General features: G+C 41.4%; 3 protein-coding genes across 3 annotated transcripts; all 3 read left to right on the top strand.

The window, feature by feature from the left end:
• Positions 1–766: 766 nt before the first annotated feature.
• LOC131137642 (ATP-dependent translocase ABCB1-like) lies at positions 767–9328 on the top strand. The gene is made up of 17 exons (XM_078798328.1): positions 767–938; positions 1234–1405; positions 1493–1617; positions 2884–3055; positions 3143–3256; positions 4454–4774; positions 5139–5342; positions 5415–5585; positions 5681–5842; positions 6874–7047; positions 7117–7263; positions 7329–7433; positions 7647–7724; positions 8403–8486; positions 8611–8814; positions 8896–8996; positions 9073–9328. The coding sequence occupies exons 1-17, from the start codon at positions 799–801 to the stop codon at positions 9215–9217; spliced, it is 2619 nt and encodes an 872-aa protein (XP_078654454.1). The 5' UTR covers positions 767–798; the 3' UTR covers positions 9218–9328.
• A 51-nt stretch (positions 9329–9379) lies between these two features.
• LOC144902012 (ATP-dependent translocase ABCB1-like) lies at positions 9380–10536 on the top strand. Its single transcript, XM_078798329.1, has 4 exons — positions 9380–9518; positions 9601–9798; positions 10016–10222; positions 10318–10536. The coding sequence occupies exons 1-4, from the start codon at positions 9390–9392 to the stop codon at positions 10519–10521; spliced, it is 738 nt and encodes a 245-aa protein (XP_078654455.1). The 5' UTR covers positions 9380–9389; the 3' UTR covers positions 10522–10536.
• A 5074-nt stretch (positions 10537–15610) lies between these two features.
• On the top strand, positions 15611–25843 carry LOC144901972 (ATP-dependent translocase ABCB1-like). Its single transcript, XM_078798036.1, has 23 exons — positions 15611–15629; positions 15707–15755; positions 15830–16021; positions 16884–17055; positions 17120–17260; positions 18093–18164; positions 18280–18390; positions 18489–18614; positions 18721–18924; positions 19068–19238; positions 19344–19505; positions 19590–19763; positions 19851–20018; positions 20706–20810; positions 20911–20988; positions 22754–22957; positions 23032–23132; positions 23578–23734; positions 23818–24015; positions 24227–24433; positions 25503–25649; positions 25723–25763; positions 25828–25843. Exons 1-23 carry the CDS (start codon positions 15611–15613, stop codon positions 25841–25843), a joined length of 3015 nt encoding a protein of 1004 aa, XP_078654162.1.
• Positions 25844–25893: the final 50 nt, after the last annotated feature.

The following is a 25893-nucleotide window of genomic DNA, read 5'->3' as shown; positions in this document are numbered from 1 at the left end:
TGTCAACAGTAGCAGCATGTCAAACACGTGTCTGTTTGTACTACAAATTATGGAAAACATTGCGAGAGATTCTGACAACAACTACTTTATATATATATATATATATATATATATATATATATATAGAGGATGAGCTGCAGGTTTTAGAAGATGAGCCCGCAAAAAGAGAGAGTGAAACTAAGAAGGTAGCAGATGAGGGGCAAGTCACCACACCGCCCACACCGGGCATTGAAAACAGGACCTCCGGAATGGGAGTTGGGAGCGCTGGCCGCCTGGCCAAAAGCCCAGACTGTCGCCCGAACGTTCAGGATGGCACATAAAGGTTTTTTATCTTCCAGAATCTGCACCTATTCAGCTGTATTTCTTTGGATTTTATGATTCCGGTCTGTTTTAATGTATTACATGGTGGCTTGTTCTTGTTTGCCTGTCATACAGATTGGTGTCCTATTGTATTTTTTAACAGCGTGTATTTTTAACGTATTTTTTAATAGTTCTAATAGTTCTTTTAGCTACTACAAAAAATGTTGGGGTACCTTGATTTGTATACAGGTCAGGTTGTTGATGATGGGCAAAAATTCCCAAAACGTTGGCGAATATTATAACCTTATCTTTTGTGTTTTTAGATTCCTCCATCAGAATTATGAACAGCACCTTCGAGGCGGACATAGACGTGTAAGACCAAGATCCTTTTACACTGACTGACTCACCTTTGATCATTTTGGGGTTTTTTTGCACTTTGCATGCAGCATCTCCATCGACTACACCGCTGGAGCGATCGTGGTGCTGGTGACCGCCTACATGCAGGTTGCCTTCTGGAGTTTGGCAGCCGGGCGGCAGGTCAGACGCATCCGCGAGCGTTTTTTCCAAAGCATCATGCGACAGGACATCGGCTGGTTTGATGTCAACAAAACGGGAGAGCTCAACACTCGTCTCACAGAGTGAGTAGCCTGTAATTGACACACTCCTGTCCACTTTGTCATTCACTTCCTTTAAAAGACAAGCAGATACAAGTAATGACTTCCAAAAATGGCCAAAATTAGAGAAGGACAAAGAACAAAAACATTGTGTGGAACTGGTCCAGTTAGATAAATTGGGACTTTTTCCATCCCCAAAGTGCTGGCATGTGTGGGGTTCAGTAGGTTGTTTTGGTTCTAGACCTGCTCCGTGTTTAACGTGCTTGTTAGAGATTGTTGTTCCGAACTTGCAATTCATGGCCATTTTGTGCATGTACAGCGACGTCTATAAGATCCAAGAAGGTATTGGAGACAAACTGGGGATGCTGAGCCAATCCTTTTCCACCTTCATCTTATCCCTCATCATCAGTTTCAGCAAAGGATGGAAGCTGACTCTGGTCATCCTGGCCATCAGCCCCTTGCTGGGTCTGTCAGCTGCTTTTTTCAGTAAAGTAAGCGTCCTCTTTTTCCAACCTGGCCAGTCTCCACCTGGAAAACAAGCGTCTTCCTACTCGGCTTCATTGCGTGTTTCTGCCAAGGTGCTGACGTCCTTCACTTCCAAAGAACAGGCTGCCTACGCCAAAGCCGGGGCCGTGGCAGAGGACGTGCTTTCTTCTATCAGGACCGTGTTTGCCTTCAGTGGTCAGCAGAGGGAGATTGACAGGTACGTGCCGGATGTTGTATTATGTAAGTCGATCCACAGCTGAAATGGTTTCAATAACTCGGCAAATGTGGAAGTTGTAAGAATAAATGGAATTGGTGCATTGGAAGATGTAAAAATCTGGCACAACCAGTTTTTGTTGGTATGTTGAAAATAAATACTCTGGATTTCCTGAATGAGCTGAATGTGTTAATGTCAGGATGGTTTGACTCCAGGGAGAAATGTAGAACTTGGGAAAAATTGCCCATCTATTTTCAAAAGGAATCATGGAAAATGTGGAATTAGATCTAGAAAGCTTCCTGTGCTGGTTATTGTGTGTAGCTGCTCGATGGAGTACACAACTCAATAAAAAAAGGGCGGGAAAATGAGCATAATAGGTCCCCTTTAAGGAAGCTGGGTAAACTTACTGAATCCAGGGGTCGGCAACCCAAAATTTTGAAAAAGCCATATTGGACCAAACAACAAATATGTCTTAAAAAAGCCTTATAATGAAGGCAACACATGCTGTATGTATCTATATTAGCTATATTAGCCTACTATCAAAATGACTAAGTTGGCTACAAATACATAATTAGCATTCATAATTAAATGTTTATTTTCCCTGCAGCGCATTCTGTAGGGAATGACGCACCACGTGACTACTCTGTTGTATGATGCCGCCTCAAGTTTAACTTTATTACAATATTAATAAATTATGTTTCATTGCTTTGATGCAATAAAGAAATTTTATTTTGAGGATTAGAAAAAACAACAAAAAAATGGATTTGGAATTAATACAGAATTAAGTTTGATTTCCATGTAAATGCCAAGCAAGTCAGTGCAAGGGTAAAACGCAGCTGCTGACGCAACCGACTTAGCTATCCTCGGACCCGAGCAACAAAACACAATAATATCCCTAAATGTCATTCCAAATATATTCTGACGAAAATCCAAAATCACTTCATAAAAACAGTTATTACCTGTTTAATGTGACTTCTGTTTTCAGACATGACTGGTCAGCTTCTCAACATCGGTCGTGTAAGACGAATGTTTGTCCTCCTGCAGAAACCATATTAAAAGAAAAAATATATTTCCTTACCCCATCTTTTTCCATTTTCAAACATTTTTCAAAAATCTCCACGGAGTCGCGGGTTGCCGACCCCCGGGTTAATCCATGTGTTCTCATCCTGGATTGGGCTTTGTGCAACCAGTTAAACCCAGATCTGTTTTTGGGTTGGATATGTGAATCCTACTTTCATGCTATTTTGGATTTGTTTGTTGTCCTTGTAGGTATCACAGCAACTTGGAGGAGGCTAGGAAAATGGGAATGAAGAAGGCCTTAAGTTCAAGCATATCTTTGGCCTTCTCCTTCATGATGATCTACCTGTCTTATGCCCTGGCCTTCTGGTATGGGAGTACGCGTGTTCTGAGTAACGAGTACACCATGGGAACTGTACTTGCAGTGAGTAAAAACAGCGACGGTTTACTTCACTGAAACTAAATGGTTTGAATAGAAGTTTGAAGCTAACAATAATGTATGTGGTTTAAGGTTTTATTTGCTTTGCTTCTTGGAGTGTTTGCGTTGGGCCAGACCGCACCAAACATCGAGGCCTTTGACGTTGCTCGAGGAGCCGCATATACGGTGTACAGCATCATCGACAACGTAAGGAATTCGACATTCTCTCATGTCAGCTTCATCCAACATTTACTTCCTGTAACTGAGTGTTTTTCAACCTTTTTTGAGCCACGGCACATTTTTTACATTGGAAAAATCTTACCAAATCTAACCAAAAATGTTACAAAATGTCACCACGCCCTCACACGTGCATCAATAAGTCTATCGGAGGAACAAGGCAGGTGTTACCACACGGACCAATATTACATTGCTCTGCCAGTCTTTACACCACAGACACTCCACAGTAGCCACGTTTTTACATCACCAGTTTTTCTTTTTCCGAATGACCTTTCGGAAATAAAAGAAAGGAATATTCCAATCTCTTGTCTACATGCGCCGTGAAAATCGACCAGAATAGTCAATGGGGCATGCGCAGTAAAACGTAAACATCAACATCACGTGATACCGGCTTCCCCAAGTTTTTCTTTCACTTGCTGGAATAACTCCATATTGCCAGTTTTTCGTCTGTCCGGTCTTGAAATTTAGTTTGAATCAAAAACAAACTTAGTCCAGTGCCGATTGCTGGCCTCCGTTTTTTTAAAACTGAAGAACGTCTGGATCTGCGTGTTACGTCATATCTGAGCATGCCCTGAAAGAACGCACCCTGGATGAATTTAAACAGGAAAAGATCAAATTCAGTCTTGCTAATATTTTATAATTAAACTCAGGACATGTTTTATATACATATATATTTTCTTTTTTAATAAAACTGCACTTGTGAATGGCGTATAGAAGGGTTTAGATTCTGTTTCACAGATGGCGCTAATGCACACGAAAGCTGCTTGCCAACCGCGAATAAACAACAGAACAAAGACCACGAAGAAGAAGAAGGCAGTCTGACAATTTTCCGTTTGAGCTGGTACAAGATACCTCAATCGGATTGGTTAAAGGAATATTCCACCCCTGTTCAATTCTTTCCGTTTGAGCAAATAAACCAAATGCAATTGGAATATTTGGATCCATGTATACTATTGACATAATGGCTATTGACATAATATTTGCAAATGATGATTAATAAATGTTAATTATAAAAAGGTGATATTGGATAATTCCTCACGGCACACCTGACGGTTTCTCAAGGTACACTAGTGTGCTGCGGCACAGTGGTTGAAAATCACTGCTGTAACTGCTATACATTGCAGCCTGGTGCGATTTCCCTTTAAGAGAAACATTTTTACTCTACAGAAACCCAGCATTGACAGCTATTCGGAAAGTGGCCTCCAGCCTGACTTCATCAATGGGAACATAGAGTTCAAAAACATCCACTTTAACTACCCCTCAAGGCCGGACGTCAAGGAAAGCCTTTCTAACAATTATTTTATAAATAGACTCACGTATGTACAGTGTATATATATTTACATTTGCATAACTGTCCTCCAGGTATTAAACAACATGTCCCTGAGCGTGAAGAGTGGACAGACCATGGCCTTGGTAGGAAGCAGTGGTTGTGGAAAAAGCACCACCATCCAGCTGTTGCAGAGGTTCTACGATCCTCAGGAGGGATCTGTATGTACATATTTATAAAGCTTTATGCAAAAAAGACCGGATAGTCTAGATCTAGCCACTATAGATCTACATACGTACACCGCAGGTCAAACCAGTCCAACATAAAAATATTGAAAAAGTCTTCTCAAAGCTCACATACTTGTCTTACTCTTTGTAGCCCAGAACCGGACTTGACAAAGTAAGTTGATAACCACCGTCGCAGGTACCGGTGAATTCTGTTTAGGGAAAGTAGCTTTTGCATTATGACCACAAAACCTGGTTTTGTTGAGCCGTTTTCATAGTATACCCCCACAGTCGACACTACAGCGACATGGCAAAGCAAACCAATCCATCACCAAATGTCAACATTTCTTCCTTTTGGTAGATATCTATCGGCGACCACGACATCCGTTCTCTCAATGTCCGCTACCTGCGAGAGATGATCGGAGTGGTGAGTCAAGAGCCCGTACTTTTTGCCACCACCATCGCAGAGAACATCCGATACGGCCGACTTGACGTGACGCAGCAGGAGATAGAGCAAGCTGCCAAGGAGGCCAACGCCTACGACTTCATCATCAACCTTCCTGATGTATGACTTTTATATTTACTTCTACTTGCCGACATACTTTCCAATCATGTGACTGTTGTTGTCCCTGAGCAGAAGTTTGAGACGCTGGTCGGGGAACGAGGGACTCAGATGAGCGGAGGGCAAAAACAGAGGATTGCAATTGCTCGGGTGCTAGTCCGGAACCCCAAAATCCTTCTGCTGGATGAAGCAACATCTGCTCTGGATGCTGAGAGTGAGACTATTGTACAAGCGGCACTGGACAAGGTACAAACATGCATTCGGGCACATATTGGGGCATTCCTTAGACCTGAAGTACACAGTATGAAGTATAGAATGAGAAAATTAGATTTTTTGTGCAGGCCAGACTGGGTCGTACCACCATCATTGTGGCCCATCGCCTCTCCACTATCATAAACGCTGATATCATCGCTGGCATAGAGAATGGAGAGGTCGTGGAGTTGGGGACTCATAGCCAGCTGATGGAAAAACACGGGCTTTACCACAATCTGGTCACCATGCAGGTAACGTTTGAAAAAAAAACTTGTACAAGCAGATTGTTAGGATTCACACATGGGTAGAATACGCTCCACGGATAGTTCCATTCGTGGATGTCCAATTCTGTGGTTGTTCGAGCACAGACGACTTTTGGCAATTTGGATGCCCCTTGACCTCTTCTCATCACCTGATTGACAGCTGTCCATCTGTTCGATCATCAAACTAAAGGAGTCAGTGTGAGCTAACCGGGGCGGACATTACCTTAACCGAGCTAGCGCTGTGCTGTAACCGCCAACTCCAACAATGACGTTTTCCATACAAAATGCGGATGAATCAGGAAAACTAAGACGCTATCGGTCGTGGAAGCTAACTCAATTGTTACTAAACAATTGTAGTAATTACATCTATTATATATTTACCATAAATGCACTTACTCTGTTCCAAGTTCAATGATGGACGAGGTAGCTAGCTGTCAATCTGGTGGGTCCATCACCTATGCCGCTCATCCTCACTCGGGTCACGGGGGTATGCTTGAGCCTGAAACAGTCTGCTTGTAGATGGGGGGGGTTAGCGGTTCTCGACTTTTGTCACATTTCTAAGACCATACATTTTCTCACGACATTCATTCATTTTCTACCGCTTATCCTCACGAGGGTCGCGGGGGTGCTGGAGCCTATCCCAGCTGTCTTCGGACTGGTGGCCAGCCAATCACAGGGCACATATAGACAAACAACCATTCACACTCACATTCATACCTATGGACAATTTGGAGTCGCTAATTAACCTAGCATGTTTTTGGAGTACCCGGAGAACATGCAAACTCCACACAGACAATGGCCAAGGGTGGGATTGAACTCGGGTCTCCAAGCTGTGAGGTCTGCGCGCTAACCACTCGCCCACCGTGCAACCTATTATTATTGTTATTATTATTATTATTCCACTTTTTCCGTATCCAGTACTTTTTGACCGCCGTGCAGCCCTTTCACACAATATTTGGGCAATTTTTATATTTACAGCATAATCAGTCTTGTCTTCTCCTTTCATCTCCATTTTGTAGACCTTTGAGAAAGACAAGCAGCAGTCTGACAAGCAAGATAAGAACCCACAATCCAACATTTTATCTGAACCTAAACCTCATAGGAGGAAGTCTAGAAGAGGTTCTTCCTTTTCAGATTCGGAAGGAAAGAAAGAAGAGAAAGAAAAGCTGGTGGATCCCAAAGATGAGACGGAGGTAGGATTGCCAAGAATATTCCCCAACAACAAAATGGGGTGACTTAGATCTTGCTTCTGCGTTCCCCAGTGTGATAACGTAGCACCAGTGTCGGTCCTCAAAGTGATGCGTTACAACCTTCCCGAGTGGCCTTACATTTTGCTGGGTCTGATCTCTGCCAGCATCTATGGAACAATCCATCCTCTCTACTCTGTCATCGTGTCCAAGTTTATCAGCGTAGGTCACCACTAAACAACATTTATTTTCGGAAAATAAATCAGCATGGTCTTCCAATCTTTCAGGTGTTTGCTGAGCCTGATCACGAGACTATCAGAAAAAACACTGAATTCCTTTCCATTATGTTTATGGTGCTTGGATTTGCATCTTTTTTCACGTTGTTGCTAAAGGTAAGCATGAACGCAGACTCGCAGACTTCAACTACAAAACAACAAATTGGGGGCCCACTTAACACCTACAGCAATGGCTAGGTGTTACGTAAGTGGGATAATCATGCACACCATGACCTCTACATGTCCTTGGAATCAATGAAAAAGGTTCACACTGTGATGTACAGTATGTCAATCATGTCAATGTCCTAGCGTGTCTGTCGTTTCAAACAGGGTTTCTGTCTTGGTAAGTCTGGAGAGATCCTGACCATGAAACTGAGACTTGCATCTTTCAAGGCCTTGATGAGGCAGGTAGGTGGCAACGCTACATCAAAATCGTAAGTTTCATTTTCCGATGCTGTGTATCGAATTGAATAATTTTGTCAGTACACTTGAACAAGTACACTGGGTATAGTAATGGTAATGGTAATGGTTTTATTTCATTAGAACATGCATCAGATTACAATTGAGTGCATCCCATAATCAGTTCACAGTTCCACATGTCCAAAAGGAGTAGGAAGAAGCAAAGCTTATTAAATCCTACCCCTCTACAATCAGTAACTGTTACATTTGTTCACTTCCTGCTTTCCATAATACAGTTTAAGGTTTTTTTTTTGTTTGTTTTGTTTTTTTTAATAATGCACCTCGTACCGAAGTAAAGTTTGTTTTTGATCCACACTAAATTTCAAGACCGGACGAAGGAAAAACTGTCAATACGGAGTTATTCCAAAGTTATTCCGAAGTGAAAGAAAAACTCTGGGAAGTCGGTATCACGTGATGTTGATGTTTACATTTTACTGGGCATGCCCCATTGACTATTCTGTTTGATTATAGCGGCGCATGTAGACAAGAGATTGGAATATTCCTTTCCGTGGATACCATTGTTTTGGGAAAGGTCATTTGGAAAGAGAAAAACATGGCTACTGATTGGCCAGCTTTCTGATGTAATGTCCCTGATCACCTTGGAGGACCGGTTTTGATCTCTTGTAGGACATCGGCTGGTTTGATGACCCGAGACACAGTGTTGGAATCCTAACGACAAGGCTGGCCTCAGACACTGCTCAAGTCCAAGGGGTAAGGAATATTGATTCTTTGACTTACAGATGTAAAGTACAATACTTGGTACCTGGTACTTGTTGTCCGTTTGCAGTTATATAAAATACGTAAGGTTCTTTTACCCCCGTCCATGTCTACTCAGGTTACTGGACTACGTTTGGCCACTATGATCCAGAATATTGCCAACCTGGGAACTTGTCTGATTCTGGCCTTTACGTACGGCTGGAAGCTGACTCTGCTCGTACTCGTCATAGTGCCCGTCATGATAGTGGGCGGAGCTATGAAAATCCGCTTGTTAAGTGGGCAAGCCGCAGGGGAAAGAAAGGAGCTGGAGAAAGCTGGAAAGGTGAGGAGTGAGCGACCATCGTTCTGTTCAAGTCCATCCTTCTCCGAGTGTCATGTGTTGATCGATTGTGTGTCCCGGCAGATTTTTACGGAAGCCATCGAAAATATCCGTACCGTTGCGTCTCTCACCAGGGAGCCCAAGTTTGAATCTTTGTACCACAAGAACCTCGAAATTCCATACAAGTATTCTTCCTCACTCTGCTTTAATAATATCCAAAGTGCATATTCATTTGATGAATCATTATTTGTGTCCCCGCAGAAACTCCCAGAAAAAAGCCCATGTCCAGGGTTTGATCTTCTCTTTCACCATAAGCGTGCTCTACTTTACTTACGCGGCTTGTTACCGCTTTGGAGCTTGGCTTGTTGTCCATAAACAAATGAATATTGAAGGAGTTGTTCTGTGAGTACCGAGTCCTTGTTAGTCTGGGATGAGGTTTTAGGATTTGATACTGCATTAATCCCAATGTTGTCAATGCATTGTATCGATAGCTTAGCATAAAATTGTCACGAAGAGATCCTTAGACGACTCAAGTGACTTCTTCTGTCAGGGTGGTCACAGCCATTGTGTTTGGCGCCATGGCCGTTGGAGAGAATAATTCCTTCGCTCCAAACTACGCCAAGGCTAAACTGGCCGCCGCTCACATTCTGATGCTTCTGAACAGAGAGCCTGCGATTGATAATCTCTCACAGAAGGGACAATCATTGGTAAGCCGTAAGAATCCTTACTGGAGAGCAAGTCCTGACCTGCAGTCTTAACACAATATCTGTCTCCCGCTTGAAATCCCAGGACCAATTTGACGGTAATGTGCGATTTGAGGGTGTAAAGTTTAGCTACCCGTCACGCCCCGGTGTGCCCGTCCTCCGAGGGCTGAATCTGGAGGTGGGAAAGGGAGAGACGCTGGCCCTGGTAGGAAGCAGTGGCTGTGGTAAAAGCACAGTCATACAACTTCTGGAGAGGTTCTACGACACCACGCATGGGACCGTGGTAAGACGATAAATACGACTGTTTTTACGAGTACTGCACTGAGTACTGCACTACCAAGACTTAGAAACATCCTGAAGTATTGCTTACTTAGATCATTAAAACTTCAAACATGATGTTTGATCTGAAGTATGTTGGCCTACCTTGAATCTTGGACAGGATACTTCAGTTATGAAGACTTGTCCTCGATTGCTTAGTTGGCAATTTTGTGATCTTCCAGATGTTGGATTCCAAGAGCGTGAAAGAGCTGAACATCCACTCGATGAGATCCCATATAGGTATTGTGTCCCAGGAGCCTGTGCTGTTTGACTGTAGCTTGGCTGAAAACATCGCCTACGGGGACAACAGTCGCACTGTAACCATGGAGGAGATTAAGGCGGCTGCTGAGGCCGCCAACATTCATAGCTTCATTGAAAGTCTACCAAAGGTGAGTCCTAATCTTGATCAATGCTAACTGAAGATTCTGGATGTTATTAGGATTTTGGTAAAGGCTAATGTTACTCTCTGTGTTTGCCTGAGCAGAATTATGACACCCAGGCGGGCGATAAGGGCACCCAGCTGTCAGGTGGTCAGAAACAACGAATAGCCATCGCCCGAGCCATCCTCCGTAACCCCAAACTGTTGCTTCTGGATGAGGCCACGTCTGCACTCGACGCCGAGAGCGAGAAGGTGGGTCTTTTCCTTCTCTTTGAGAATGCCTCCAATTTGCCCGTCTCATTTGTGTGACCTTTGTCCTCTCCAGGTGGTGCAAGAGGCGTTGGACAAAGCGAGGCAGGGCAGGACGTGTATCATCATTGCCCACCGTCTGTCCACCATCCAAAACGCAGACTGCATTGCTGTCATTCAGGGAGGAGTTGTGGTAGAACAAGGCACACATCAACAGCTGCTAGCCAAAAAGGGAATCTATCACATGTTAGTTACTAACCAGATACGCCATTAAAATATCAAAAAGTAACTCATTAATCGGACTATGCTGGCATAAGTAAGTGAAGGACAGGACAGATAAACTTCAGTTATTACAGCTGCAGGTTTCTTCCATTTTCCAATATGCTACTTGGGGCTCGTTTGCAATAAATTGCAAGTTTGTCTCCCTCCTGTGTCTTAATTTTGCACGTTTCAACCGGTTTAAACATTTTTTGATCAGTAGTGTACGATAAGTAATTAGTGACATTCTTTAGCCGAGGCCACATAAGGATCACACAAAGATGACAGAGACAAGCACCAAACAACAGACTTACCACTAAGAGATATGCACACACCCACAGGGCAACAATTAATACTGCGGGGAATGACAAACAAATGACATAACATTAACTATTTACAAAGCAGTCCCGGGAAGCAGGAAGTGCTCCCGTTGCTCCCCTCCAATTTTAAATACTATTGAGAATTTCATATGTATTTATCTGTACTGTACAAAATGAACTCAAAACTGAAACCAGTGAAATGCAACAAAATAGAGAGCAGTGAAGTATAGAAAATACCAGGGGTCCCCAAACGTTACCAACTCAGGGCCCACTTGAAAATCTAAAACATGTCTGCGGCCCACCTTTGTCCTATAAACAGTACATAGACGAAATGCTGCGTTCTCAGAGCACTAATAATTATTATTATTATATTATTATTAATAATACTAATATATATATATAATGTAATCACTTATAATATATTATTATATATATTATTATTATACATATTTATTATTATATATATTATAATATATATAATTATTGTTAATTATATATATATAATTACTTATAATATAATTATTGTAATAATATATTAAAATATATGACATTAAAATATATTATTTATATTTAATATTAATGGTACATATTAATAATAATATTATTTAACAATAATAATTATTATTAATTTAATAATAACATTAATAATTACTATTATTACTAATATTTATTACTATTAATAATATTTTTATTATTAAGATTCAGGATTGAAATGAAAGCAGGGGGATAAAGGAAGCCCAAACTTTTCATCTGTGGTGTACACACAAGACAGAATTAATTCTCATAATATTCATAACTGCATTCAAGACTGGCATAATGACCAGAGAGCTACATTCCAATCATAAACTGTATAAAATTCCTAAAATATTGTGACAGGTCAATAACACTCAATGGGTTATTACTTAGGCCTATTAATATTTTTGCAATAAATATTATATAATAAAAATTATTTTAAAAATGATATTTGCAAAACTGAATGATATTTTTAATGACCTCGCATGGCCTATCACTCATGGGAATGATGGGTATATACAATATGGTGTGTTCAGGCATGCTGAGTACTATTTGAGCAGCAGTGGCCGCACATAACCTAACTCAGAAAATAAGGTAAGGATGTTCTGACACATCGTGGCCTCCAGGCAGCCATGGAACTGCTGAAACAGTCCCTTTATTTGCTGGTAGGGGAAGGAGTGCTATTGTGCCCCACTTCATAGATTTCCTCCGCTTCAGGCAAGCTACAGTGATACTATATCAGTACAAATGTATTATTTCTTCAGCGTGTATTCTACAAACAGAAATGATCACAATGTGTTTGGGACAAAGGGGAGTGAAAATATGATTGAAGAGTCTCAGTTTGGCCAGAACTGGTGTAAAGTGAGACGGACCAGACCCCTTAAGAACGACTTAACCACATATGTTGTACCAGTAAGAGTCCTGACGGCTAAGTTGACAGCTACGCATTCAGGAAATAATGTCAGACTAGTAACAGAATCACAGGGATTTTTCACTCTAAACAAAAACGGAATCACAATCAATTGTCATGATGGCTACAACATAAACGTCCACCCATCCATCTTCTACCGCCACAGCAGCCTAAGCAGAGAAGCCCAGACTTCCCAGACTTTGGTCACTAAACATGTCCACAGGGTAAGAACGTGGATCACCCGGTAAACTGAGAGTTTTGTCTTTCGGCTCACCACAACAGACCGATACAGAGTCCGCATCTCACAGTCAAACCCTCACTGGAAAAGGATCCGACTTATTGCAGGCAATGCGAACCAAACTCTGACACCGGGCATCCAGGGAACAAAGCACAAAGCTATATTTGATCAAAGTTACTTCATATTTGTCAGATCACAACACAATCTATGCATAAGACTTTCATTAAAACAAGATACGAGGTGGTCCGGTACGCCATATCCCCGGAATACTCCCCAAAGAATTCCTCGAGCAACATGGTCGAATGCCTTCTCCACGCCCACAGAACACAGATAGACTGCTTGGTCAAACACCCAAGTACCTCAAGGACCCTGCCGAGACTGTAGACCAGGTCCACAGTTCCATGACTTGGACCAATGGTAACGGTAATGGTATTATTTCATTTGAACATGCATCAGATTACAATTGAATGCATCCCATAATCAGTCCCCAGTGCCACATGTCCAAAAGGAGTAGGAAGAGGCACATCTTATTAAATCCTACCCCTGCAAAACCGCACTGATCATCCTCTCCAGAACCCCTGAATCGATCCTACTGCTGTGTTTACACAGTTTAGTGCAAAAGATTTTATTATGTCAATTGACGTAAAGTCAGGAGGGGGGGCGTGTCCTGTGTCTCCAAGCCATCTTAAACAATAAATATGTGTGGAAGGATGACAGCCCCGGACCACTCAAGAAAATTCATATTTCTCTACTGCTGTATTCTCAAGCCGTCAAAGTGGGACTCCTTGGACATCGCTAGCTTAGCAGACAGAATTAAAGTGATTTCTTCCTCTGACAAGAAAGACGCAGACATGGCTGAAACAGATGAGCTGCAAAAGAGCCAGCAAGAAATATATTTAAGGTAATATTCTTATTTATATCCATAAACCTTGTCTGAATGGCTGCATGTGAAAAGATACTTAAACCAACAAAAGGAGGGAACTAAAGGATGGAACTACACTTTTTGGGAATTTTGCCCATCGTTCACAATCCTTATGTGAAACATAACAACTAGTTAATTTCAGCCAGCTTACAATGCCGTCATTGGGATACAAATATTTTGACTATGGAGCCCTCAAAAAAAAAACTCGAACAATGTTGCATTGTTTGATATACATGCTAAACTAAACAATTAACGATTAGCTATTAAGTTTCGGTATAGTTTTAAATCATCAAAATATATGATACCGCAAGATACTGCAACTATTACATGTTATCATCAGTGTATGATCATTTTATGTATATATGTCAAACAAGCGTTTTTTAGAAGGATTCATAGTCAAAATAGGTATATCTCCAATGACAGCATTGTAAGCTAGCTGAAATTAACTAGTTTTTGTGTGTTTTAATGCACAGAAAAGAAAATAAATATATGTTAATAGTCAATGTTTCGGTAGAGTTTTAAATCATCAAAATACGGCAAGATACTGCAACTATTACATGTTATCATCAGTGTATGATCACTTTATGTATATATATCAAACAAGGTTTTATTTTGGAGGGATTTATAGTCAAAATAGGTATACTAACTGAAATTAACTAGTTTTCTTGTGTTATGATGCAGAAAAAACGGAAATAAATATGTTAGCAGTCAATGTTTCAGTAGTTTTAAATCATCAAAATACAGCAAGATACTTCAACTACTACATGTTATCATCAGTGTATGATCACTTCATGTATGTACATCAAACAAGCGTTTTTTTTAGAGGGATTCATAGTCAAAATAGGTATATCTCCAATGACGGCATTGTAAGCTAGCTGAAATTACCTAGTTTTCTTGTGTTTTAATGCACAGAAAAAGGAAAAAAATATATGTTAATAGTCAATGTTTCAGTAGTTTTAAATCATCAAAATACAGCAAGATACTGCAACTATTACATGTTGTCATCAGTGTATGTTTTAATGTATGTATATCAAACAAGCATTTTTTTTTAGGGATTCATAGTCAAAATAGTTCTATATCTCCAATGACAGCATTGTAAGCTAGCTGAAATTAACTAGTTTTCTTGTGTTATAATGCACAGAAAAATGAAAGAAATATATGTTAATAGTCAATGTTTTTGTTGTTCATACACCCTTTATTCAGTATAAAAAAAAACCTGTAAAATTAAGTGTTGTTATTTGATGCGGTCGGATGTTTAAAGTGCTTCTGAAAAAGGGACACATATAGACGATCATATGATACTTTTCAAGATAAAATAGGACAAATAATTCCAGGTGGATGGTAAGAATGATAAACTTAAAGAGGACATATTATGCTAATGTTTGGCGCTTTGCATTGAGTTGTGGTCAGCTCCGCACGATAACCCACACACAGACACACTTTCTAGATCTTCCAGATTCTACAGCTCTTTACGCAGTGTTTTCCGACCCAAACGGCCTGTTTACTTTACTATATATTATATTTTGATTGATGTAATAAATGCACTGTAATGTTTTACATATTTGCCCAGATAAAATGTAAAAAAATAATAATAATAATAACCAGCTCTGTTACTTTTCACATGTAGCTATCAGATCAGAATGTACAAAACAATAAAGATTTCCGAAATGATTTCTTTTATGATTTAGTGATCTCCAGAACGAGAGTGACGAATGTAAAAGGAAGAAAGATAAAAAGGCAAAGGTTCCCTCGGTTGGTCCCATAGAACTGGTAAGTTCCCACTCCCACAATCCACCGCTCACTAACGATATTCAACATTTACTTTATCCTCCCCTTTCAAATGAACACAGTTCAGATTTGCAGATGGCGTAGATGTTTTACTGATGGCGTTTGGGACCTTGATGTCCGTGGTCCATGGGCTTGTGTTGCCTCTGATATGCGTTCTGTTTGGCGCCATAATGGATGAATTCATACTCTCCACAGCAACCATGGACACCATAAACACCAGTGAGTTCACAGACATGGAAACAGACTTAATAATGGAGAATATTCCACCTGATTCACCTTATCGTTTATGTTTTTAGATTCCACCATCAGAAACGTCAACAGTACCTTCGAGGACAACATGAACTTGTAAGACCAAGCTGCCCTTGATCACTGAATGAGACACCGATGATCATTTGGTTTTTTTTTAACTTACATTCCAGCCTCTCCATCTACTTCTCTATCGGAGCAGCCATAGTGCTGTTGGCCGGCTACGTTCAATTTTCCTTCTGGACTTTGACAGCTGCACGGCAGGTCCGACGCATTCGCAAGCATTTTTTCTACAGTGTCATGCGACAGGACATCGGATGGTTTGACGTCAACAAGACAGGAGAGCTCAACACTTGTCTTACAGAGTGAGTCAGGTGTAAATGACACAGTCGGGTCCTTCAAATAATCTAATTTTAGCTTATAGCCTGACATTTTTACAGACAATCTCATCTCCAAAGTGTTTGCATGCGTGGGGTCCAGTTGGTCTAACTAGCCCATAAAACCTAAATGATCCATTACAATCGGGAAAATATTAGGAAAAATAAATGCATTATCACATCAGTGCTTTTCACTTTCCGGTTGCTGCATCGCTGCTTTTTTACGTATACATATAAATACGTAAATACGTATAAATATGTCTTGCTCTGGGACCAAGCAGTCGGGTTGAAAAACACGTATAAATACATCTGTGCTAGCAAACTGGTTAATTTACGCAGATATTTACGTAAATGTATCTTCAGTACTAGCAAGAGTACTCGATAAACTCCGCTTTTTCTCTTCCGAACTACTTTGGTACCCCACAGTTCCCTCCATATCTGACAGCCAATCAAAACGTTGGGATACTGGTCATTCATTCTGGCGTCAGGTCGCGAGGTTTAACCAAGATGATGCTATCATAACCTTACTAGTTAGCAGAGGTTGGCACAAGTACACACTGTACTTTTATTTGTTGTATTGCGCTGTTAAAACTTTTAAACGTTTATAAGATGTTGTTTTAAAATGATGTTTTGCAACCCCTGCCTCAGTCCATTAAGGAAATTAAGTCAAATGTCCATCCTACCGGCAACCTAACAATAGAAATAGATGGATCTCTTGGAGAATAATAAAGTACTTTATGTACAGAATCTAACTAACAGAACACAATCTTGCGTGTAGATGATTGACAATAACTGCATGTGATGATGTTAAATGACATATTCACCATCATTTTATTATATGATTGGCCAGTAACGTCTTTAAGATCTACGAGGGTATTGGAGACAAAATGGGGATGCTGAGCAAGTGCTTTTCCACCTTCATCTTATCCCTCATCATCGGTTTGAGCATAGCATGGAAGCTGACTCTGGTCATCCTGGCCATCAGTCCCTTGCTGGGACTATCGGCAGCTCTTTTCAGTAAAGTAAGATTCTCCTTTGTGCAGCCTCCATTTTGAAAGCAAGGCTTAACTGTGTGTTTCTGCCAAGGTGCTGATATCCTTGACTTCCAAAGAACAAGCTGCCTACGCCAAAGCAGGGGGCGTGGCTAAGGAGGTGCTTTCATCCATCAGGACCGTGTTTGCCTTCAGTGGTCAGCAGAGGGAGATTGACAGGTTTGGGCAGGATGCTGTACGCTGCATGGTTGACTATGAGCTCACACTGAATCCGCTACGGCTCCGTTGCGGTCGTCGGAAGTATTCCGCAAGATCGAAGTCCCCGTTGTTGGCTCACACTCGCTCCGGCCAAACGGAAAAAAGTCTGTTGTGGGTTTCCGGCTTAGCCGCTGCGTCTACCGCAGTCAGTGTGAGTGGCACTTTGGGGCAAACCGGACTTGATCAGGACCAGAGCCGCAATGGATTGTGTGAGCTCGGGATGAAGGTACAATTTCTATTTGCACACGATTTTTCCAGAGCGGAAAGGAAAGCAATAGAAGTACAAAAAGCTAGCTTTTAATTGGAGATAAATTTCGGTTTTTCATGTTGAAGACATTTCTGAAACAACAAATGGTTGGCTGTTGTTTTGATATATTTGATGACGCAAAATCTATTATCCTGCCCGGCTAGCCGCGTGTTTGATTATGCCATAGCAACAACGGATAGCTTGACCATATCGAATACCAGCCTTGTTTTGGACAAACCACTCAATTTTGTGTTTGAATGTTGTCGTCACAGGTATCATAAACACTTGGCGGCGGCAAAGGAAATGGGAATAAATAAGGCAATAAGTTCAAACATCTCTGTGGGCATCACCTTCATGATGATGTACCTGTGTTACGCCGTGACCTTCTGGTATGGGAGTACGCTCGCTCTGAGTAATGAGAACACCGTCGGAAATATAATTGCAGTGAGTGGAAACTCTATTCTTCAATGGAATGGTTTGAATAGAAGTTTGAAGCTAACAATAATGCATGTGCTTTAAGGTTTTATTCACTTTGCTTCTTGGAGTGTTTGCACTGGGGCAGATCTCACCTCAGATCGAGGCCTTTGCCAGTGCTCGAGGAGCTGCATATACAGTGTACAGGATCATTGACAATGTAAGGAATTTGGCATCTGTTCTTATTCAAACCATAGTTTTTTCCACATACGTATGTATGTCACATTGCCAACACAACACTGCCCTTTTGAGATAATTGAAATTTTACTCTACAGAAACCGAGCATTGACAGCTGTTCGGAAAGCGGCTTCAAGCCTGACTTCATCAATGGGAACATAGAGTTCAAGAACATCCACTTTAACTACCCCTCAAGGCCAGAAGTCAAGGTGAGCCCTTTAACTTTAACACTTTAACTTTTAACTTACCTTACCTTACCTTACAAATGGGCTTGTACAAATACTACATTTGCATAACTGTCCTCCAGGTATTAAAGAACATGTCCCTGAGCGTGAAGAGTGGACAGACCATGGCCTTGGTAGGAAGCAGTGGCTGTGGAAAAAGCACCACCATCCAGCTGTTGCAGAGGTTCTACGACCCTCAGGAGGGATCTGTATGTACAGATTATTTGTAAACAAACAAGAACATACATTATTCACAAAAAACAGACATGGTAGAGCAAACCAATTCATCGACAATTCTTGTCTTACTTTTTGTAGATATCTATCGGCGACCACGACATCCGTTCTCTCAATGTCCGCTACCTGCGAGAGATGATCGGAGTGGTGAGTCAAGAGCCCATCCTTTTTGCCACCACCATCGCAGAGAACATCCGATACGGCCGACTTGACGTGACGCAGCAGGAGATAGAGCAAGCTGCCAAGGAGGCCAACGCCTACGACTTCATCATCAACCTTCCTGATGTATGACTTTTATATAAAGCATCAGCTGTTGTTAATTTAAATTAATTACAGATCATAATTAATCACTTGACAGCACTATTTATACCGTCCACTTACATACTTGTCTTCCACTTACCAATGATGGGACTGTTGTCGTTGAACAGAAGTTTGAGACGCTGGTCGGGGAACGAGGGACTCAGATGAGCGGAGGGCAAAAACAGAGGATTGCAATTGCTCGGGCGCTAGTCCGGAACCCCAAAATCCTTCTGCTGGATGAAGCAACATCTGCTCTGGATGCTGAGAGTGAGACTATTGTACAGGCGGCGCTGGACAAGGTACAAACATACATTCAGGCACATATTGGGGCACTCCTTTGACCTGAAGTATACAGTATGAGTATAGTAAGTACTGAGCTTGAGTAAATGTTATTTTTTGTGCAGGCCAGACTGGGTCGCACCACCATCATTGTGGCCCATCGCCTCTCAACTATCAAAAAGGCTGACATTATCGCTGGCCTAAGGAATGGAGAGGTCGTGGAGTTGGGGACTCACAGCCAGCTGATGGAAAAAGAAGGCGTCTACCATAATCTGGTCACAATGCAGGTAACATTTTTACGCAATGTTTCGTTGATATTAATATTTCCATGGCAATCGACCTTGTGTCTTCCTCTCATCTCCCTTTTGCAGACCTTTGAGAAAGAGGAACAGCAGTATGAAGTGCAAGATGATAAAAACCCACAATCCAAATTCTCTGAACATACCGCCTACAGGAGGAAGTCTACAAGAGGTTCTTCCTTTGCTGATTCACAGGGAAAAAAAGAAGAGAAAGAAAAGCTAGTGGATCCCAAAGACAAGACAGAGGTGAGATTGCTGAGAAGATTCAGTTTTCCAGATTTTAGCTTTATACCAACAAAGAAAAATGGTTGATCTTTCTTCTGCTTCCCGTAGTACGAAAAAGTCCTGCCTGCGTCGTTCCTCCAAGTGATGCGCTTCAGCGTTCATGAGTGGCCTTACATTCTGGTGGGTCTCATCTGTGCCAGCATCAATGGAGTAATCTATCCCCTCTACTCTCTCATCGTTGCCAAGTTCATCGCTGTAGGTTACAACTACTGTCAAGTAGGATTGCCGTAATTTCTGGTGTATAAATCACAACCACTAAATTTAGAGAAAAACAGATTTGTACATATACAGTATAAACCACACCAGACTATGGCATATTGTGACGAGCACGAGTCCGCGAGAACCAGGCAGCTCTTTATTTGACAGGAGCCAATCATGAGCGATGAGAAGGCTCACAATGATCTTATCAACGCATCGGAAAATGCAGGTTATTACTCAATATGACAGTCTGACTCACGGTGTCATTTTAGATAGAAGGCTAAAATCATCACACAGCAACTCAACACTCAAAAGGCAGAAATATACAAGACAATTACCAATGGTTTAAAATAAAAATAAAAACTATTTAAACTTTTTCCCATCATGCATTTCTACACCGTGAGTCAGACTGTTACACTGAATAACGACCTCCTGCGATTTTCAGTTGACAAGCTTTTGGATAGTGGCTCCTGGAAAAGAAAGAGCTACTGTTTCCTCACCGACTCATAGTATTTAAACAATTAGTGAAGGAGATGCCCCATGGTTATAAATTAGCCGCATCGCTGTATAAGCTGCAGGGTAAAAAAAAAAATAAGAAAAAAGTACCAACTTATAAACCAGAGATTACGGTACTTCATTTTTGGGGGCAAAACAGATATTTTAGGAAAAAAACCAGCATAGTGCTCTCATCATCTAATCTTTCAGGTGTTTGCTGAGCCTGATCAGGAGATTATCAGACAAACCACAGAATTTCATTCCATCATGTTTGTAGTGCTTGGATTTGTATCTTTTTTCACCAGGTTCCTACAGGTAAGCAAACTCACAATAAGGCCACTTTGACCAAAATCCCAAGGCACACTCTGTCACCCACGACTACATTTGTTTGCTTGCTCGTTGTCACTTTACACAGGGTTTTTGTTTGGGTAAATCTGGAGAGATCCTGACCATGAAACTCAGACTTGCATCCTTCAAGGCCTTGATGAGGCAGGTAAATGGAACAGCGAGTCCAGCCACTGCTCACCATTTCTGCACTTAGAAGTTTGGTGAAACTTTGTGTTAAAATTGAGACAGCATGAGTCTGACATCTTTCCGTTAGCCCTTTCCACTTGCTTAGCAGTCAATTAAATCCATGCTAAATTTCATCAAGCATTCCATTTTCATTGATGATTGTCTTTTGCGCCCCGATTGGCTGTAGGTTATTGTCAATCAATCACCTTTGTGCTGTGTCATGGCTGCCAAACTAGCTAACCGTGTAAGCTGCTTGCTAATACTGTAATACTTCATCTGCACTGTACTTACTACCTGCTGTGGCTCTTCCCATGAGGCGTTCGAGTGCATTACGTAAATGTCAGTGTTTGGCGCTAATGTAATGTCATGTACACATACCACATGTCAGGAGTCTAGGGTCAGCCTGAAGGACTCCTTGGAAATGTGTTTACTTTTCTTTCAGGACCTTGGTTGGTTTGACGACCCAAGAAACAACGTTGGAGTGCTCACCACAAGGCTCACCTCAGACACTGCTCAAGTACAAGGGGTAATGTACAGTATATATCACCTTTCTTATTTACAGACATGAAAGAATGAAAATACACAATGGTCACTGGAAAAAAAACTCAAAAACAAAACAAAACTAAAATGATACAGGCAATGGAAATCCAAAATCAAAATCAGAAACAGGGTCACTCAGGCTTTCAGATAAGGAGGATGACACCTCGACTGAAAGACAGTTGCAGAATTATCAGTTTCAGATATTCTCGACAGCAAAAATTTGATGTTACTACAAGCCTTAAAGCTCTTAAGGAGTTAGAAAATAACCTTATGGAAGAAAACTGAGCATTACGCAATCAAATCAAGGTTCTACAGAATGATATTAAGGCACGACTGGAAGATAATGCTATCTTGAGTGCTGCTCTTAGGGAGGTGTAAAACCCTACAGAAGAAAATAAACCATTATGCATTGATACCAAGGTTCTACAGAATTATGTTGAGGCACTACTGGAGGATAATGGTATCTTGAGTGCTGTTCTTAGGGAGGTGTAAACCCTACAGAAGAAAATAAACCATTATGCATTGATATCAAGGTTCTACAAAATGGTGTTAAGGCACTACTGGAGGATAATGCTGTCTTGAGTGCTGTTCTTAAGGAGGTGTAAAATCCTATGGGAGAAAATAAAGCATTAAGCAATGATACCAAGGCTCTACAGAATGATGTTAAGGCACTACTGGAGGATAATGCTGTCCCGAGTGCTGTTCTTAAGGAGGTGTAAAACCTTATGGAAGAAAATAAACCATTATGTATAGATATCAAGGTTCTACAGAATGATGTTAAGACACAATTGGAGGATAATGCTATCTTGAGTACTTCTCTTAAGGAGGGGCAAAACCATATAGATGAAAATAAAGCATTATGCAATGATAGCAAGGTTCTACAGAATGATATTAAGACACTATTGGAAGATAATGCTGTCTTGAGTGCTACTCTCAAGGAGGTGCAAAACCCTATGGAAGTTTTCCTCTTGGGAAGAGAGCTTTCATTCTTTCATAGTGAAGAAAAAAAAAAGTACTACCAGCTCACCACTTAGTTATGAAGGAATCAAATTCAGTTCGCTTTGGGTGCTAAACCAAGCTGTGCAAAAAAACCCTGACCTGTAAAGGCAAGAAAACATGCATTAATAATTCATATTATTAAAAAGTTTTCAATAATTCACTTCAGTAGAATAACATTTTATCGCACTTGTTTCGTCTCTGCCCAGGTTACTGGGCTATGTTTGGCCACAATGATCCAGAATATTGCCAACTTAGGCACTTGTCTGATTATTTCCTTTGTGTATGGCTGGGAACTAACTCTGCTCGTATCGGTGACGTTGCCTGTCATGATAGTGGCTGGAGCTTTAAAGGCAAAGTTGACAACTGGGCAAGTTGTAGAGGAGAAAAAAGAGCTGGAGAACTCTGGAAAGGTAAGGCTTGACCTAACTTCATTCCGCTCAAGTCCGTTCTCCAGGTGTGATGTGTTCATGGTGTGCCCCATCAGATTTTTACAGAAGCCATTGACAATATTCGAACAGTTGCATCTTTCACAATGGAACCCAAGTTTGAATCTTTGTACCACAATAACCTGCAAATTCCGTACAAGTATGAAAGTTCCTTGATTTCTTGTCCATAATATCTAAAAAAGCTAGTTACTACATAGAGTAGTCTTTGATGGTTCCCTCGTTCTCTTTCCACAGAAACTCCCAGAAAAAAGCCCATTTTCAGGGTTTGATCTATGCTCTTACCATATCCGTGGTTTACTTTACTAACATGGGTTGCCATCGGTTTGGAGCGTGGCTCATCGCCAATAGACGGATGACCATTGAGGGAGCTATCTTGTGAGTAATATCTCCATGTTTGTCTGGATTGAGGCTTTATGATTTTCACAGAAACATACTAAGTAGCACGACACAATTCCCGCACAAAATCCCAGTGTCATAAACACATTGTAACGACATTTTATGCCAGGATTGATTGATAAGGTCAAAATTGCCATTAAGGCTGCATGGACACCTACTTGCTCAAATGATTTGACTTCCTCTGTCAGTGTGGTTACAGCAATGGTGTTTAGTGCTGTCACTGTGGGAGAGACCAGTTTCTTCGCTCTAAACTACGCCAAGGCCAAAGTGTCTGCAGCTCACATGATGATGCTTCTGAACAGAGAGCCTGCGATCGATAATCTCTCACAAGCGGGACAGTCTTTGGTCAGCAATAAGGATCCTTATTGCTTATGTACTGTTTACAGATCCACAGTCTTAATGTATTTTCTGTCTCCTTTAAATTTCAGGACCAATTTGATGGTAATGTGCAATTTAAGGGTGTCAGGTTTAACTACCCCTCACGCCCTAATGTAGCAGTCCTCCGAGGGCTGAATCTGAAGGTGAGAAAGGGAGAGACGTTGGCCCTGGTAGGAAGCAGTGGCTGTGGAAAAAGCACAACCATACAACTTCTGGAGAGGTTCTACGACACCTTGCATGGGACCGTGGTAAGACGATAAATACGAGCACTAATTGAATTGCACTGCATTGACAATACTTGGAAACATCTCAAGGCGCTTGCTTATACTTTGGCCTCACCGTAGACTTGAACCAAATGATTTGGATGTTACATGTTCATGGGAGGTGTACTGGCCTACCTCGAAAGCATAGCTTCAGCTCCTGAACCTTGAGTGACAACTTTGTGATTTGGTCTTCCAGATGTTGGGTTCCAAGAGCGTGAAAGAGCTGAACATCCACTCGATGAGATCCCATATAGGTATTGTGTCCCAGGAGCCTGTGCTGTTTGACTGTAGCTTGGCTGAAAACATCGCCTACGGGGACAACAGTCGCACTGTAACCATGGAGGAGATTAAGGCGGCTGCTGAGGCCGCCAACATTCATAGCTTCATTGAAAGTCTACCAGAGGTAATCATTTTGTAGAGTCATCAATTTGATTGAAGCTCACTTTGATTTGTATGTTTCTGAATCCTATCATTATATTTCTGCCCTAAATGAAACATTCTGGGCTTCCCTTAAAGGAGACTTATTATGCTTTTTCCACTTTTCTGACCTATAAATGTTAGAAAGTTGTATTCTTGTGTTAAACGATGCCAATGTTTCAGATAATGAGGTTTGTGCATTTGGAAGTAAGCCTTGAAATGGGATGGATCTAATGCTCGGTTTCAGAGAGTTTTTTTCTCACACCGTCTCTCTGTGATGTCACAGAATGCCAGGCTTCCTTATATGGGCATGCACTGTACACCAGATACGCTCCTGCCCTCCCCAAAGCTCTGCTTCTCTGTTGAGGTTGTTAGCAATGTCTCCCAGGAAGTGTTTCTTCTGGTGTAAGGGAAAGCTGCATTTGTTTACAATTCCTAACAAGGCAAACATCAGGCAGAAGCGGTTGGAGTTTCTGATTCCCTACCAGCAAAAAATATATATTTTAATCGGTGAATGGCATTTCACACTGGACTGTTTTGTGAACTGTTGTTGAAGCCCGACGCCTTTCCAATGTTACTTGGCAGTGTCGTAAGTAATGGAACAAAAGCGGTTGTCTGTGTAGCATTATAGAGTGTGCATAAAGAAAGTGCGCAGCAAATTACAAGCAAGATATTTACAAGTGAGTCGGGAATTGCTAATAGTAATTTCCCGCCACATTCAGTGGGTCTACCAGAGTTTCTTAAACACTGGTAGTCCTGCAAAAAAATGTTGTAGAACGCTAAAATGTTAAAGCTACTTACCATTCAGCGGCGTCTTGAAGTAACCTTTTTTCTTGAGAAACTTTGGACTGTCCAGTCTCTACTTCTGTACCTGTACCCGGTCTCTGTACCTGGCTCTGTACTACTGCATCCTACATGAGTACTATGTGATAATTACTGACCAGAAACATGGTGACAAAATCTATATATTCATTTCATTAAAATGTATGAGTGTGTAGTTAGCATGCAAACATACTGTATAATATAGTACTTCATCTCTCTGTTTGCTGGAGCAGAAGTATGACACTCAGGCGGGCGATAAAGGCACCCAGCTGTCAGGTGGTCAGAAACAACGAATAGCCATCGCCCGAGCCATCCTCCGTAACCCCAAACTGTTGTTTCTGGATGAGGCCACGTCTGCACTCGATGCCGAGAGCGAGAAGGTGGGTCTTTTCCTTCTTGTCTAGAATGCCTTGAATTTGCCCGTCTCATTTGTGTGACTTTTGTCCTCTCCAGGTGGTGCAAGAGGCGTTGGACAAAGCGAGGAAGGGCAGGACGTGTATCATCATTGCCCACCGTCTGTCCACCGTCCAAAACGCAGACTGCATTGCTGTCATTCAGGGAGGAGTTGTGGTAGAAGAAGGCACACATCAACAGCTGTTAGCCAAAAAGGGAATCTATCACATG

This window comes from Doryrhamphus excisus, linkage group LG17 (genome assembly GCF_037039965.1).
Source record: "Doryrhamphus excisus strain RoL-2023G ecotype Guam linkage group LG17, RoL_Dexc_Guam_v1.1, whole genome shotgun sequence".
NCBI classification, from domain to species: domain Eukaryota; kingdom Metazoa; phylum Chordata; class Actinopteri; order Syngnathiformes; family Syngnathidae; genus Doryrhamphus; species Doryrhamphus excisus.
Note: the sequence above shows the minus strand (reverse complement) of the source record. Positions and strands in the feature narration are given on the sequence as shown.

What these genes read in the sequence shown, in the direction of transcription:
- LOC144901972 (XM_078798036.1), top strand. An exon ending in TAGGTTACAACTACTGTCAA is followed by an intron (nt 20,019 to 20,705) that starts GTAGGATTGCCG and finishes CTAATCTTTCAG; the next exon opens with GTGTTTGCTGAGCCTGATCA. An exon ending in AGCTGGAGAACTCTGGAAAG is followed by an intron (nt 22,958 to 23,031) that starts GTAAGGCTTGAC and finishes GTGCCCCATCAG; the next exon opens with ATTTTTACAGAAGCCATTGA.
- LOC131137642 (XM_078798328.1), top strand. Translation starts at nt 799, where the DNA reads ATGCAGGTTGCCTTCTGGAGTTTGGCAGCCGGGCGGCAGGTCAGACGC. An exon ending in CCATGGGAACTGTACTTGCA is followed by an intron (nt 3,056 to 3,142) that starts GTGAGTAAAAAC and finishes ATGTGGTTTAAG; the next exon opens with GTTTTATTTGCTTTGCTTCT. An exon ending in TCGTGTCCAAGTTTATCAGC is followed by an intron (nt 7,264 to 7,328) that starts GTAGGTCACCAC and finishes CCAATCTTTCAG; the next exon opens with GTGTTTGCTGAGCCTGATCA.
- LOC144902012 (XM_078798329.1), top strand. Translation starts at nt 9,390, where the DNA reads ATGGCCGTTGGAGAGAATAATTCCTTCGCTCCAAACTACGCCAAGGCT. An exon ending in CACAGAAGGGACAATCATTG is followed by an intron (nt 9,519 to 9,600) that starts GTAAGCCGTAAG and finishes TTGAAATCCCAG; the next exon opens with GACCAATTTGACGGTAATGT. An exon ending in TCATTGAAAGTCTACCAAAG is followed by an intron (nt 10,223 to 10,317) that starts GTGAGTCCTAAT and finishes TTGCCTGAGCAG; the next exon opens with AATTATGACACCCAGGCGGG.